The sequence below is a fragment of the Anas acuta genome, chromosome 5 (genome assembly GCF_963932015.1).
Source record: "Anas acuta chromosome 5, bAnaAcu1.1, whole genome shotgun sequence".
NCBI lineage: Eukaryota > Metazoa > Chordata > Aves > Anseriformes > Anatidae > Anas > Anas acuta.
The window spans coordinates 16258269-16274651 of NC_088983.1; the positions used below are offsets into that span (position 1 = coordinate 16258269).

Here is a 16383-nt window from a genome sequence, read left to right on the forward strand (position 1 = left end):
CTCCCACAGCCGCCCCTCATACATGTAGCACTTGTGTCACAGACTCTTCACCAGCTCCGTAGCCTTGCTCTGAACACGCCAGCCCCTTGATGTCCTTCTTGTAGTAAGGGGCCCAAAACTGAATGCAGCACTCAAGGTGTGGCCTCACCAGAGCTGAGTACAGGGGACGATCATTTCCCTGGTCCTGCTGGCAACGCTATTCCTGATACAAGCAGGATGCTGCTGGCCTTCTTGGCCACCTGAGCACACTGCTGGCTCATGTTCAGCTGGCTGTCAGTGAGCACCCCAGGTCCATTTCAGCAGTACTAGACTTCCACCTTTTATTGTAGAAGAGGGGAGTAAATTCTTATTTCTGACTTCTAATGCCTCTGCCTGCTGAAGAAATACAGGTGGACCCAAAAGAAGCTTGTCAAAAACTTTCTTTCAGGGATGCTGAGCCCCCAGCTATTGGGAATCCAGAGAGGCTGTGCTAGTGCATCTCTTCTTCTGCAACTGGAGAAAAGCAGTTGCCACAGCTCTATTAATAGCAATGCTTTATCTAATTGTAGGACTTACTAGTGCTGTTTGCAGTGCTTCTGAAATTAAATCCTCTGTGTAGCGCAGGATGTGCATAGGTTTGAATGGTATTTTAGTGTCTTGTGGTGATTCATGTGCAAGTAATACCTGATGGCAGCCTTCAGGGAAGAGAGAAATTGAGACTTCTGGTGTCCTAGTTTTTGTTTAGCAGAATGTAAGGGAATATTGAATGTACTCAAATTTGCCATTAGAATCCAAGATACTTGAAATAATAATGAGCTGGCTTGTTCCCTCAGAGCAGCATCGTTACAGAATGTCCAAAGTGTAGTTACTTTTATTATGAAATGTAATCTATACTCTTTTTGAAAGTATAGTGAAATTGTAGGCTCATCTCTATCAGCAGGAGGCTAAATCTCCACTTTTCTGTTGTAATATCTATTATATCATGTAGAAGGAACATGGCAGATTTTACAGCGTGATCTCTTTGAAGTAGTTTTGAGTTACTAGTCTTTTCATTTAAATTGACTTTAATGTTGTGAAATTTCAATATAACTTACAATATGTTGCCTGATTGAGCAAAATTTAATGTAGCGTGGCTAAGATAGTCTTTCCTCAAAGAAAGTAAAGTTCCTTCGCAGAACTTTGACTAGTAGGTGAATTATAAAACCATTACACTGCATGATTTGGGAAGTTTTTAGTAGCTTGGCATAAAAGCCAGTGTATAGGGTTACTTAAAGTTAGTGAGGCTTAAATAATGAAACAATTTATGGTTATATTAAATTGCTAGATTTGCCATGTTCTCAGATACAACTTTGAATTGCTGCTGTCTTTTTCAAACTTCAAAAAATACCTATCTGAAATAATGTGGTAACTAAAACTGTACTTGGACAGACTGGCCCATAACGTCAAAATAGCATCACATCAAATCTGCCTGGAACAAATCGAACAGAGACAGACAGGTGACTGAAACAAGTTACAGAAGGCCACACAAACTGTGTGGTGGTTGGATGTGCTTTGAACTTAAAAACCCACAACAGGTAGTGAAGTTACACAAGTGTAGTAATAGAAACTTAAGAAATGTTCCCAATATAAGTATTTACAAATACATTTCAGGTTAACAAAGCCTGTTATTGCTATCAATCTTTATGCCATTTGGAAGCATCTTATTTTCATATATTGTCTGGAAGAGGTTGGTTTGGTGTACTTTTTTTCCGGTGAAGTCTGCATTTTCCACCATCTGTCTCAGAATGAAAACTCTGTAAATTAAGTTATAAAATAGCCCTTTACCCAGTGAGTCATAGTTCTGTTTAAACTATAGCTTTATTTTTTTTATTAAAACTTTTAATTCAATTTTCCATTGCTTCTAAAAATGTGAATCCTAATTTCTTTTCTTACTGTCTGTGTTATTGTATATGTAGCTAACATCAAAATGGCCATCAGCAAATACTCATTTAGGAGAACAGGTCAGGAATGCAATGCAAATAACGTTGGGGGAAAATCTATATTTCATGGCAGGTTCGAATCACAATGTAATTTACATGTAAATGATCTTTGAAAAATAACATGCATTCTTTAGTTGCATAATGCTACTTTCAAAGGGAATCTTTAATATAGTAAAGTTTGCATATTCCGTATTGCTTTTAATGGGGTGTACACACAAATTGGCATCTGCTTTGTGGAACGGATCCCATTTTGTGTTTGATTTTCAGCATTACTTAATTATCACATGCAAGATTTCTATTTTCTTGTTGAAATTTGCATTGAAATTGGATTCATTGTCTTTAATTTTCTTGACAGTTTTGGTACTGTATTTTTATTTTTGTTTTTTTTCACCCTTTTTCCTTGTGACTCTGTTAGGTGTCTGCAGAATATGCTTTTCTTGTTGAAACGACACTTAGTGCTACAAGAACAGAATTTGAAAATTACTTTGGAAGATGAGGGGAGCTCACAGCTACTGTGAGACTACTGTTTCATTAAGTTCCTACAAGTTTTTTTTAAAAAGGCTGTGTTTTTGCATCTCTTAGAGCTAGTACAATGAAGCCTGTAACATTATGACCACAGTTCTCTCTCCTTGCTTTGATAAGTGTGCCATGTGCAACAGCTATATCAACTGGCACTGCCTGGCTCTTAGAACTGAGAAAATGAAGCTATAAATTTTAATAATTCAATAACATATTATTAAAGTATAGACTTCATAATAAATACAAGCTTATTAGATGAAGAAAAAGGCTTTTTGTTCTTAATAGCCAGAAAAGGATTCAGTCAGGTTTTCAACTTGTTGAATTATCTAATGTGTGGAGAAGGAAAAACAGTTAACTTAGAGACACTGATGGACTGTTTGAATATTGCAGACCTTTCGCTTAAAGAATAAATGTGTTTAATTTTCTTCCTTTTGTTTTGCCTTCAGGGACATCATCCTACTCTCATCAAGGTTATGGCTGTGAATCAAAGCTGTATAGCCTTGACCATGGCCATGAGAAACCTCAAGACAAGAAAAAGAAAACCTCTGGCCTTGCCACCCTCAAAAAGAAATTCATTAAGCGTCGGAAATCTAGCCGATCTGCTGATCATGCCAAGCAGATGCGAGAACTTCTCTCAGGCTGGGATGTCAGAGATGTTAACGCATTAGTAGAAGAATATGAAGGGACGTCAGCCTTAAAAGAACTTTATCTACAAGCTAATTTAGCAAGACCAGAAGCCAGGACGCTACAAAAAGACATGGCTGAACTTTATCAGTACAAATATTGTACTGATGTAGACTTAATATTTCAAGAAACATGTTTCCCTGTGCATCGTGCGATATTAGCGGCAAGATGTCCGTTTTTTAAGACGCTGCTTTCTTCCTCACCAGAGTATGGGGCAGAAATAATAATGGACATCAACACAGCTGGCATTGATATGCCTATGTTTTCTGCTTTGTTACACTACCTTTATACGGGAGAGTTTGGAATGGAGGATTCAAGGTTCCAAAATGTTGATATCCTCGTGCAGCTTAGTGAAGAATTTGGAACACCAAATTCCTTAGATGTTGACATGCGTGCACTGTTTGATTATATGTGCTATTATGATGTGGTTCTGAGCTTTTCATCCAACTCTGATTTAGTTGAAACTTTTGGTGGAAGTCAGAACTGTCTAGATGAAGAGCTCAGAGCTCACAAAGCTATTATTTCATCACGATCTCCATTTTTTCGCCACTTGCTGCAGAGGAGGATACGAACCGGTGAAGAAATCACAGACCGAACTCTACGAACTCCAACTAGAATTATATTGGATGAATCTATCATACCAAAAAAGTACGCTAAGGTCATCTTGAACTGTATGTATACAGATGTGGTGGACCTCTCAGTTTTGCACTCCAGCCCTTCGGTGGGCAGTTTAAGTGAAGTTCAGGCTCTTGTAGCAGGAAAACTGAACATGACTAGGGCTGAAGAAGCTATGGAGCTTTACCACATAGCACTGTTCTTGGAGTTTAACATGCTTGCACAAGGTATGTAATCCTGTCCTCTCTAAAGAATAAATGACCTTATTTGAACATTTTTTTTATCTTAAGAATAAGAATTGTTTGCATTGGAAAGTGCCTTCAAGATCATCTAGTTCTAACCCCCCTGCCATGAGCAGGGACACCTTCCACAAGACTAGTTAATTGTGAACAGCTTAAATGTCAGACTTGCTTAAGAAAACATTAATGCTAAATGTCAGTAGGAAAAGAAAAATGCACATTTCTGCAGTAGTCCAAACAGTTCCTTAAAAAGAAAGGAGGGAAAGAGGTATGGGTTTCTTCACTTTGTTCCATTTGAGGAAATCAACTTTCTTCACAGTCTTACCTGTGGAGAAGCCAGTAAACTGTCAGTGAAGCTTTGTCTCCTGTCCAGCTGTTGCTTTCTCTTCATGGTGCCTTTCAGTAATTCTCATCCTTCCTCTGCAGTAGGAGCAGAGTGTGCAGTGGGTATTATGCTTGCATGCCTTCTGCTTTCAGAAGGGGAAGAGTAAGGAACACTTGCTCGAGTTTCTGCACTGTGCTCATAGTCCGATTAAAATAGCCTTCCCCAAAAAAACTGGGAGTTCGATTCACTCGTATTTCAAGTGCATCTTTTTTCAAAATGTTAATTGAAGAAGATTACAGCTATTGTACACTTACATTTAAATAAGGAAGTATAAATAGGAGCAGTCTGTGGGATCCATTTTTTTTTTTTGACCTGAGTGTGAATGCACCTCTGTTAATTTGTCACTTCGGTGCTGGAATCCTACATGTCAGCCACCTGTATGGTATGTGGAAAGGGTGCTGTTGCTGGGGGTGGTGAAAGTTGGATTTCTTTCTGCATCTGAATGAGCAGAACTAGCAGTGTCTATTCTCACGGAACAGTTCAAACGCTATTCCTAGGGCAGCTCGCCCTGTATCCTGGTCAGCAGAAGCTGTAAGTCGGGATGTCTGTCTCTGTGAAGAACTGAGAAGCTGCTATGTTCAAGTCTTCTCAGTTCAAGCTGAGGTTTTGAAAAGTGCTAACTACTTCAACTGCAGTTTTTATTCCTCTTTTGTAGAGTGTGTATTCCTTTCTGAAAATAAGGCCCTTTACTGCATTCATGGTACGAAGTCTAGAATTGCCAGCTTTCTTTTTGAAAACCATTAGTTTGTCTGCACTCTCTTTTACAGTGTGCGTATGCATAATGAGTCTTTCTATCAGTGGCTGGCAAGTACTTGAAGAAAAAGAATTTATTTCCTATCTGTAAGTTGGAGATAATGCATCTGTGTTTTCTAGGGAGAGTAGAAATGCCATATGAGGGCTTTTAGCCGCAATGAGCGTCATTATTGAAGCATGCTGTTTATTTCAAATATGTGTAACAGGTCTTTATTTCTGATCTTTATCTACTTTCATTTACAATCCCTTTTTTGGGCCTAAATGAGGTATGGGGTGGAGGATACAAGGGATTCTTGTTGAGAGAAGGAAATAGCTAGCGTTACTATGAAGTAATCTTACATATTAGCAATAAATTATTATTTCTATGGCTGATGTCAAAGCAGGCACACGAAGCTTACAGTCATGCTGTTTGAACATAAACATAAAAGGTTTAATTGCACAAGTGCTGCAGGACTTTGGTATTTATGTGTTAATAAGCAGAACTGAATTGGGGTCAGTTAGTGTTTTCAGCCCTAAAAGGTTTCACTTCTGTCCATTGTTCTTGAAGATCACGCAACTCTGGATAGCTTTCTTCCTGCACATGAGGGCTGGCCAGGATTGTTGGAGGCTGAGATTGCAGAGCATGATTACTGAACTGGTATCTCCTGTGGTAGCCTGAGCCTTGCTTGCTGTTTTACCTGTTGGGGTTCAGTGGCTATGCTGTACATAATGAGATACTGCAGTTGCTTCCCACCTTGATGGTGATAGTTTTACTTTTGAGGTGAGAAACTGAGAACGGAGTTCCCTGAGATCAGTGACGTGATTTATTTAAGCTAGTTTAATTCAAAGAAAATAACTTTCTACAGTAGATCTGTACATCTGTAACTTCTAGCTGTTAAATTATACTTGTCAAGATTGAAGTCTTTGTATTACAAACTATCAAACCGACCTTCTTAGAATTAGGAAACTTAAGGACTTGAGGACTAACAGATAAGAGCAGCTATAAGCACTACATGAGGAGATCATACCCAGTTTCTTCAAACCATCAATAGGTCCTTCAAGGAGCTGCATCTAACTTCGACAAAAGATATGGGGAACTAATCAGTAACTATTGAATCTTCCCTAGAGGCTGCTATTAGGAAACTGATTTTCAGATGATGCTAGAAGCTGAAATAATTCTGCTGAAATAAACTGCCAGGAAACGGGGGAGAGTTCTTTTCTGAGATATCTCACAGAATGAGAATGAGGTGTCCTTGGACTTGATTGTGTTGTTGTTCCCCTCTAAGTACACCTAGAAACTGAACATTAAACAGAATGCAGAAGAGGCATAAAGTTTTACTATGGTTGAAGCGGTGTTGGATTCATTCCTATACAATATATCCAAGCTCATACTACTTGAGAGCAGGATAATTCATAGATCGGCTGAAAGCAGGAAAGGAAAATGAGTTGAAATGAGGAAGGTGCTGCAAGTGCACAGTTTCTCAGTGTCTGATTATTTTGGTGCATGCACTTATACAAGTGCTAAAAGGATTTAGCGTGCGCAGGGAATGCTAATGAGGGAATTAAACTGTGAATGAAACCCTCACTAAGACACTGAATAATTAGTCACTGTTTCATAAATGAACAGGGTGTGATTCTTTCCCTCGGATTGGAAATCCGAACTGGAACAACTGAGGAATTTGAAGGTGCTCTGAAGGAGCAGCGTAACTTCTCTCAAAATCAGATCAGTGTGTCGTAAATCAGCGCTCTTCAGTAACATGCTGTGGGTCAGTACTTGCCTTAAAATATGTTGTATGAGTCAGTGGGAAGAGGTCTTAAATTTTCTTAATTGAGGGGGTTTTTGCCCACCCTGAGGGAGGGCAAGGAGAAGCTCCCACAGCTGCAGCAGCACCACCCAGTGGTGGCTGGAACCGTGTGAGCCTGGCCCCAGCTGTGTGCTTGGGGGGCCTGAGCTGTGAGCTTCTTGGGGATGATGACTGGCAGTAGGTGCAGGGATGTACTGGCCATCAGGTCTCCTCTTTGTCTGGTAAATCTGTGCCTGACCATGAAAGCGGTGAGCTGTGTAACGGTGAGGTAGTGTTGGGGCGGGAGGCTGCTGTCCTTAGGGGAGAAATGTAATAAAATCAGGGAAGGATTGAAATTTTGCTCTATTATGGAACAGTAGCAAACAAATTCTGGATGTTCTCCCCCCCTCCCCCAGCCACCCCTTCAGACTTGGAAATTCCATTTGATAACTTAATTATGATTTTATGGCTAGATGCTGTGCTACCTAGATGCAGGAGAAAGAAGTAAGCAGTTTGTAGAAAATCTGCACATGCCAGTGAAATCAGTATCCAGCAGTTTCATACTGAATTAGCATGCTGAGTTCGTGCTTAGGTCAAACTGTACTGTGCTGGCACTAAAGAATTGCTGTGGTTTAATCCTATAATCAAAATTAAAAGGAAGCTTATTAGATCAGGAAAAAAACAAACGCCTGCACTTGACTAGCAGATCACTTAAAATATGTGCTTTAGTAGCAATTGCACCTTACTTCAGTACGTACCACAGTACCTTGTCCTCCCCTAGCAGGTGCGATACTTCACATGAGAGAGCTGAGTCTCCAGATGAGTGGTGTCCCTCCCATTCCCTGATTCACTGCTCGCACATTTCTGTGCTGGGAGCTGTCACTCGGACATCTGACTTGCAGGCGTTGTGCAGAGCGGTGCTGGAAGAGGCAGCACTGTGTGTTGTGGTTAGAGCCCGCTGCGCTGGCAGTTCTTGTGAAACCTCCCAGCTCGGTCCTCTGACAGTGCTCTTCTCCCCCCCGGGCCGCAGGCAGCAGTTTCACCCAGGTTCTGTGACCCATCTCATCGCCTGGCGTTTGCGGTAGCTGATGTCTCAAGTTTCTTCTCTCAGCTTCCACACACACACCCCGGCTCAAGTTCTTGATTTGGCTCGCTCGTTCTGGCCAATTCCAAATATGCTAAAGCTTGTCTCCCTGGTTTCCTGCAAAATATTTTGGGTTCATTATGTGCAGGTCTGGATCCTCTTTCCAACTCATTTTGCTCACTTTACCCAATTCTGGCTGGATATTTGTAGCTGAGTGTCGAGTGAAATTGATGGATTTTAAAGCTTCTGATCATTATTTTTTTTTTTTATTTCCAGCTGATTTTAGCCTGATTTGTCTTCGGGGTCCTTTCTAAGTGTCCAGATGTCGTTTTTCATCAGTTTCAGCAATGATTCAGCTTTGACTCTTTCTATGGAAATTGGCCTGTTCCTAACGCAGCCGTGCTCCCTTTTCTAACTGTATTTAATAGATTGCTTCCCTGTGATGAAGTCAGTGATGGTTTGGGTACGTGCTAAGAATCTTTACTCTCCAAGTGAAGCAAGCCCACTTAGAATTTACTTGGCTTCAGCTTGACTTAATGATCAGCGTAAATCATTTATATTCCAAAAGAAATTGAATTGGGTCTTTCAGTGAAGTAATATGAATAAATGAACTAATCAGCAATCATTTCATCTACAGGTCTCATCATACCAAAACCCATTTGTACCTAATAACCCAGAAACTGTTATTAGGCATGCTGCAGTATTTGGTAACTATGAGGAAGTGAAGCTCTTAACTGCTTTTGCAGAGGCTGTGTGGATTTGAGCCTTCTCTGCGATGCTCGAGCAGAGCCCTCAGGGGAATGTGGTTGCATTCTGCCTGTTGTACTCCTGTTCCTGCTTTTGTCGTCTTGCTGCTCTCCAACAACTCCACTGGTGATTGTTTTAGCACACTGGCTCACAAAACTGGGTGTAAAATCTCTTAGCCCGTCCTCCTCGATAGCACCATTATTAAAACCAGTTCGCTTCCCTAATCCTATTCCCTGTGCATGATTAGAACAATCCCCCTTCCAGCTTTACCGCACTGCTCTTTCAGGGAAGTTTGACCCGAGTATCTTAGTTGTAAGTTATCTGCATTGAATACGTGCATCGTGGCCCTAGTGGTGACTACCACAAGCGGTCCCGTTGAGGTGGTGGCACAACACATCTTCTCTGTTGCAGGTTCTCAGGTGCTGGGACCCTATGTAGTGGTCTTGCCTGGGAATCAAGAGGTAGAAAAAAGACTCCAAAAAGCTTTCTAAGTTGAAAAATAATTTGAGACTTTTATCTATGCATTTCTTTCCTTTTATTTTTAGGTGTTGACTTTACCCTTGACAAGAATAAGAAGAAACTTTATTTTAATAGTCATATTCAGGAGCACAGCCTTTGATCTGGAGGCAGATATCATCTGACATCAAAAGTACCCTTGATCTCAGCAGTACTGAAGTCGTGAAGCACCAGGAAGCCCACAGTAGCTGCATTAAATACACACAAATGTATTGTGGGAAGATTAGAGCAAGTATGTTAGTTATATTAGGGTAGTGTAAGTGCTCAAAGAAGCTAGTCTGGCTCATATAACTACAAAATAAATGGAATATGAAGAAGTAAATGTTACCATAAATCTGACCTTTTATCTCCTTACCATGACTCACTTGTACCCAAGCCTGAAATTATTACTGATGTTTTACATTAAGGAGATGAAAAGGGGAAAGTTCAGAAAGCAGAAAATCTTTCATACAGTACTGTTAGTCAGGGCTGTATGTAAGGATAAAGAATTTTGCGGAGTTGGCCAATTACATGCCCAATTGCACGTGCAATTGTGATGCAAACAAATTTTTGCAGAGAAACAGATTTGGACACTGCTTTCAGTCTTTGTCACCTGTTTTCTAGGAAGTGTATGGCTAGTAATGCTACAAGCCATCACTGGTCAGTAGTCCCTTGGAACATCAGCTCAGCCTCCCTCAGCCCTTCATTGTTCCTGTGTTAAGTTCTTCCCTCTGTTTCGTTATGGTTGAGTTGCCAGCCTTTTGTTTCTGACGTGATTGTTTTCTGTGTGAGCTGGATCAGCTAAGCTGCCTGCTGCTGAATATGCTTTTTAAGGAATGTTGCAGCCCAGTTGAGGGCTGTTACCAACTGATGACTGCAAGAAGCCAAAGATGCAAAAGCAGATTTCAGGCTTCCTAAATTCGTGCCCTGTGCTTAGGGTAGGAGCAGGAGAGTGAGTTTGTTTTCTTTATTTGGCAGAGAAAATTTTAAAAAGTGTTTTGCCACAAATGTGAATGCCTTAAACATGTAACAATTCTTAAATTTCTGGCTAAACTTATAACTACAAAAATCTTAGAAGGCTTAACAGCCTTACTGTTTGACAGCAATATCCAAGTATTTTTAAATTGCACAAGTTGCATGGTTTTCATCTACTCCATAATTTAGTATTTCAAATGGCTGGATGATACACTGTGTTGGAGTCGATGTAATTTATTGAGTTTTCACAGTGGAAAGTTGGTTAGCATAACACAAAATGCTGCCTGTCCTAACCTTCAGTTCGTGTTTTGTATTTAACAGTCTGAAGTGCTATGAAGTCAAGTCAGCTCAGTATTTGAATTAGGAAATACTACCATATGCATTACCAGGTCCATAGCAGGTGTTGCTTTGAATTCAGTTTATCAAGGGTAGGAGTACATGCATGTTCTTAATTCTTTTGTGTTGAGAAAAATGAATGGAGGGGTTAAAAGTAGCTCGAAAGAGGTACTGAACTTCACAATAGATTTCAGAAGTGTTTGACTGCCAAGGTCCATAGGCTCCTTGATCTCCAGTGCTGCTTAGGTCCTGTTTTCCCTCCTGCACAACACTCGTGTTGTTTTTTTTACCTTTAAGTAACTAAAACTTGTTTGCCTCAGAATCCTAAAGTATGTGTGTGGGGAAATGCACCTGCAAGTTGCTGGCTTGGCATCAGTTTGTTTCTTCCCTGCAGTGCCATATTCTCTGTCCTAAAGGAATGCTGGAGGTTTCTAGCTGCTTGAAGTTTTAGCTGTTTGCTATTTTTTTCAAATGGTTTAAAAAAAAATTTAAATGAGGTGAAGCTAATAATTAATCAACTGGCAAAGTCAAGCTATTAAAATTATCTTGTTTTGTAATTATTGGGTTAGCCAAAATATGACAGAAATTGATGCTGAAGAGAAGATCCCCTTTGCCAAATGCAGTTATGGGAAAGTGTGGGTTGCTGTATTGCTGCTTATGAGATAACAGTACAGACAAAAACTAATAGCCCATCTAACTCTTCTCACTTGCTCTTACTGTTTTCAGAGGTGATGTTTTGCCTACTGCTGTGGATAACCTAAATTCATATTGCTATGAATTGTCTTGAGTTCTGTGAGGTCACTTGAACCTGACACAGATTGTTTTGGCTGCCAGAAGTGGTACTGCTGCCCTGCCTCCCGCGTGGTTTGTGCAGCCAGGGATCTGATGTGGAAGCATATCTGACAGAAATGAGCTGACTGGTACATACACTGCATGGCCACCTAAGTCCCACTGAGACGCAAGAGAGGTGTGGAGTGTAAGAGGGAGGTCAGTTTGGTTTAATTCCAGTGTACAAGGAGGTTTGCTTTTGTGACTGCTTGACCAGCCTGTGAGTGTGGGCTGCCTTCTAACAAACTTTTAACAAATACAGGATGCGTTTGCATCCTTTGTAAGGCATGGGAGGGAGACTGAGTAAATGTCTTCCTCCTTTTTTTTTTTTTTCTTCCAATCAAAAACAGAACAGCAAGAATGCTCATGGATGATACGTGTCTCTGGAGCTTCCAGATATATTGTAGTCCACACTAGCTGTAACTTATGCCTTTGAGCTATTTTCTGTGTGCCAGCAGATTCAAAAGCGTGTGTCCTGGTTACCAGCATGGTCTCTTCTAATGTGACAAACTTTACAAACCATTTAATAGCCTCTAGATGCCATTTTGTTGTCAAGATGAATTCTTCTTACTTCTGGTTTTCCTGACTCCTCTGGCATGCGTAAGCTTAAGGGGAGAGATCTCCACCACAAAATGAGTTAAATAAAGCTAACGACTTTGTAGGAAAAACCTGGCTTAATCCCATTCCTGCTAACTGTTGAGGGCATGTAATTTGTTTTTGGTAGATCTGTCAACTGTCTTGATAAGATCCCAGGCTGTTAGTATGCTGAGCATGGGCTCAAGCTGTTCCTGCTTGGAAGGGCTGTGGAATTGTGTTTGAGAGAGAACTGGGGAAGCAGAAAGGACTTGTCTGTAGGCAGGACCTATGGCTATTGGCATCCAGCACAAAGAGGGCATGAAAGCCCCAGTTTTCCAGAATGGATAAAGTCATTCATCTTGGAGTCTGAAGAAGTGAAAGATCTTTGGAAGATGCTAATGGTCGCAGAAGATTGGGGTAGAGCACTCGGGGACATTGCAAATAGATCTTGGAAAGGCTGTTGCTGCCTGAATATTATAAAACAGCACTCATAGGAAAAAAATGCTCTGTTCCACTGTGCAGAACAATATTGTGGCTATTAGATGATGGCTTTTTTTGCCAAGTGGCTGATTGTTAAAGCAAGAAAACCTTCTGCCAAGGAAAAGGATTGGATTCCTTCCATAGCTAGAATTGGGTTGCCCTAATTTATTTAGATGTTCGGCAAACACTTTAATTATTACCTCATGCTTGCTTCAGAAGAAGTACTTTTAATATGCCCACTGTTCTGACACATTGATAAAAGTACTTGGGAAAAGGACTGTTTCATCATTTAGGCATCCTAAATGAGCCTTTCATCTCCTGTCATATTGCTGGTAGCTGTGCAAAAAGGCTTCCCAGAAACGAGGCTGAGCTGATGCTCTGCTTTTGTAAATCGGTGGTGCTCGGAGCTTCAGAACTGCATTTCTTGTGGATATGCAGTCTTCCGTCTTTGCAGCAAGGACAGCATTTCTATTGTTTCAAAAATAAATGCTGGATGGGGAAATGCTGTGAGAGGCATTCACTGTGGGTTAAGTCTCGTTGTGCTTACAGCTTGAGTTTTGTCGTGGCTGATTTCGGTGAATGGGCCTACGAATGGCCTTTGAAATAGAATTCTCCCTGCGTGTATTCTTTAGACTTGAGGGGATGTAATCATCTGCTGAAATCAGCTTGCATGCAAACTGAATAGAATGTGCAAAAAAATGTGATAGGATTTAGCAGGGTGAGACTTGGTGCAACACAACAGGTGGCCTTTAAGAATTGTTTCAAACAGCATGTTCCGTATTTAGGAAGCTCGCTTCTCTTAAGTGTCCTGTACCTAGTCATTCCAGGGACTGGTTAGCTTTTGTTGGCATTGCCAAGTTTGTTGCTAACTTAGGGGTTTTATTTTGTTGTGTTTTTTTTTTTTTGAGACCCGAAAGGGAAGACAAAATGGTTGGGGAGGGCAGGTTTGGGAGATACAGTTCAATGCTCTGTCAGCCATTAACAACACAAGTAAAAATGTAAGTAGAATTGTAAGTAGAAATGGACTGTGAAGTGGAAAGCTTCCAGACTTCGTTTACTCACACTTCTGATGTATGATGAAGTATTTTGATCTTTTTTTTAATTTTTTTTTAAAGTAGCTTTTTCCTAAACACTGGTTTTTAGATTCGTGAATGGAATTTTAGAAGAATATGAAATGAGGTTTATCTGCTGGCCTTCTGGGGAGTTCCCACATCCCAGGAGGGCAGTTCCTCTATCACTTACCAAAAGCCAAGTAGAGAATTTCAGAGTGGTTCTGATCCTCTGCCTGATCATCACTGGTACAAATGACAGCAGATGCTTCGAGTTCCTATCAACAAGCTGTGCTGCATGTTCACTGCTCACTTAGGCTGGTTCTTGCTCTGCAGTTTACAGGTCAACATCTGTAGTAAGTCATCTGTCCTTATTTTTAGTAGTAACGATGTGTAATGTAATGGTCAGAGGTAGTTTGAGAAGTGCCGTATTACTTCAGTAATGGTCAAGGATTAAACAGGTGCAGTGGAACATGACTCATGCGTTTGCCTTGACAAAAACAAATGGGGAGTAACATGGGATAAATAGAATGTGACCTTTAATACGTCTTCCAGAAATGTATATGCATTTGTTAAACGTTTTGGCAGTGGCTCCACTGATGTGGTCTTTTCTGAAGCAAATCAGGTAGAAATGTAGAAATACAAATTATCCCAAGTGCTTGTTGAAGAAAGTTTATTTCAATTATAAGCTTGGCTAATTTATATTAATACTGGGGGATGCAGACATTATTCTCCTAAATTACCTTGGAAGATAAATAAAAACTGCTTCCAAAACTACATATACATTCAGACACATTCCTGGAATTTGCTGCAAATGTTCTTGCTGAGCACTGACTGTAAATATCATTCGCTGTATTTTTTTTTTTTGTACTTATAAGTTCATAAAAAATAAATGTTGGAATATTATTCTCATAATTTAACATGCTGTTTTTATACTATTAAGTAGAAATGCACATATGTGATAGGACAGGCAAATTTGTGGCCTCCTTTGTGTTTTGTTTAACCTGTTGCTTCCTAGTACCTTCTCTACTGCATAAGTTTCCTATTTCAGTGATTTTGCTCCTAAATAGTACTTTAGCAGATAGTGTTCTACGTGTTTGAAATAGCACGGTTACTTGTTATTCCATAATGACTTCTTCATTTCTGTTGCAATTAATAGTGTGAATGAGCCAATGCTTACTATATGCTGGCCTGTATAGAAAAGTAAGATTTTCTTTGTTCTACTATTTTCTGGTGGGTTGTTTTGTTTTTGCATGTATGCAATCAGTTTGAAGTACATAGCACCATGTGTCTTTTTGGTTTTTGTCTTAACAAATGTTAGGATTACCAAGCTAAACACTTCCTTCACCCAAGAGTGCAGTAAGGAGATTCGTTTCTCTAAACAACAGTCAAAGATCTTAATTTTTTCATGTTGCTGAAACAGAGAGGATAAATGGTAATGTGTAAGAAGTAAAAGAACTGCGCTGTAAGCATGCTGCTCGCAGCCATCCAGGAACCTCTCACAGGCATGAGTACAGCTATAATTTTGTGGCTGTAATGGATAGTGGAGTGAGACTGGAATGTATAATTCTAGCACAGGATTTTTTTCTTCAAATTACTATCTTTGTAGTGCAAATAGAAATCATATTCTGTGAATATCTAAGCCAGATGTACAAGTGAAATCAGCACAGTGCTGCTGGGGACTCAGAATATTTGCCTTGTGGCACAGTCTGTCTTAGTGCAGTAAGCCTGACTAACAGTGTTTTTCAGCCCTCCTGCAGTGTGTCTCGCCTGACTTCTTCCACATCTGCTCCATCTCCTTTCAGGATGGGGAGATATCCCCTGGCTGGTATTTGGAAGACACGTACTCTGTGAAGGAGTAAATCCTAATACAGCAGTGGGTGCAGAGAAGGTGCAGCAGACAGCACAAGTCAGAGCCCCTGCCTCTTGCAGACTTTGCTCTGTGGCTCCCTATCTTGAAGAGGTGCTCTCTGCCCTGGCACCGCTCTGTGCTGTGTTTGGTGTGGAGGCCAGCGTGGTGGCCTAGAGCAACTGCTCTCTGCTTTCTGCCTTTGCTGCTAGTCAGAAAATTATGCTTTGCTGCCCTCGTGCTGTGCTGAACAGTGGAGTATCAACAACGTATCACAGCTCTCGTTTCTGATCCACTGCATGGTCTGTCTCAGGAGGGTCCAAATGCAAAGTGATACTGGCAAAAATCTCACTGGTGTTGCAGTTTATATATGCCCTTAAATCTGCTTTAATGACTCAAATTCAGACTTGTGACTTTAAAGTGAGTTAAACACCCAGGTAATATGTGTTAATCAAAGGGCTGATACAGCTGAACTAGCTTTCCAGTCGTTCATCTTGGTGTACCAGCAGAAAGAGTTTCATGTGGCTTTAGAGGGTAAATGACTGTAGTTGGAATCCCTAAACCACAATTAAAAATACATTAGAATTTAACCCTGTTTGCAAATCTTGGCCTGTAGAGCACTTCTGGCTTTACCCTCACTGTAGCTCTGATGGGAATCATATAATCCTTTGTTACATATTTTTGACTCTTGTGTTATTTCTTCAGGATCAAAGTGCCTTTGTAACAACTTTATTGATTTATTTTTGTTGCTTTTGTTTCCTAGGCTGTGAAGATATTATTGCTGAGAGCATTTCACTAGACACCTTAATTGCCATTCTGAAGTGGAGTTCTCAGCCATACGGTTCCAAGTGGGTGCATCGTCAGGCGCTGCATTTCCTCTGTGAGGAGTTTACCCAGGTCATGACTTCAGATGTCTTCTATGAACTAAGCAAGGACCACCTGCTAACAGCAATTCAGTCTGACTATTTACAGGTAATCTGCTGTTCAGAGTACAGCTAGCCTGCTTGGAGCAGGATAGGTGATAGCATTACTAGAAGCATTTGTGAAT

General features: G+C 40.5%; 1 protein-coding gene across 3 annotated transcripts in view; it reads left to right on the forward strand.

The window, feature by feature from the left end:
* The window catches only part of BTBD7 (BTB domain containing 7), a 56383-nt gene that overhangs the window by 22538 nt on the left and 17462 nt on the right, over nucleotides 1-16383 (forward strand). For all 3 annotated transcript variants that reach the window (XM_068682896.1, XM_068682898.1, XM_068682897.1), the window contains exons 3-4: nucleotides 2924-4003; nucleotides 16099-16307. In XM_068682896.1, coding sequence (XP_068538997.1) covers nucleotides 2924-4003; nucleotides 16099-16307 — 1289 coding nt within the window. The remainder of the gene's footprint in view (nucleotides 1-2923; nucleotides 4004-16098; nucleotides 16308-16383) is intronic.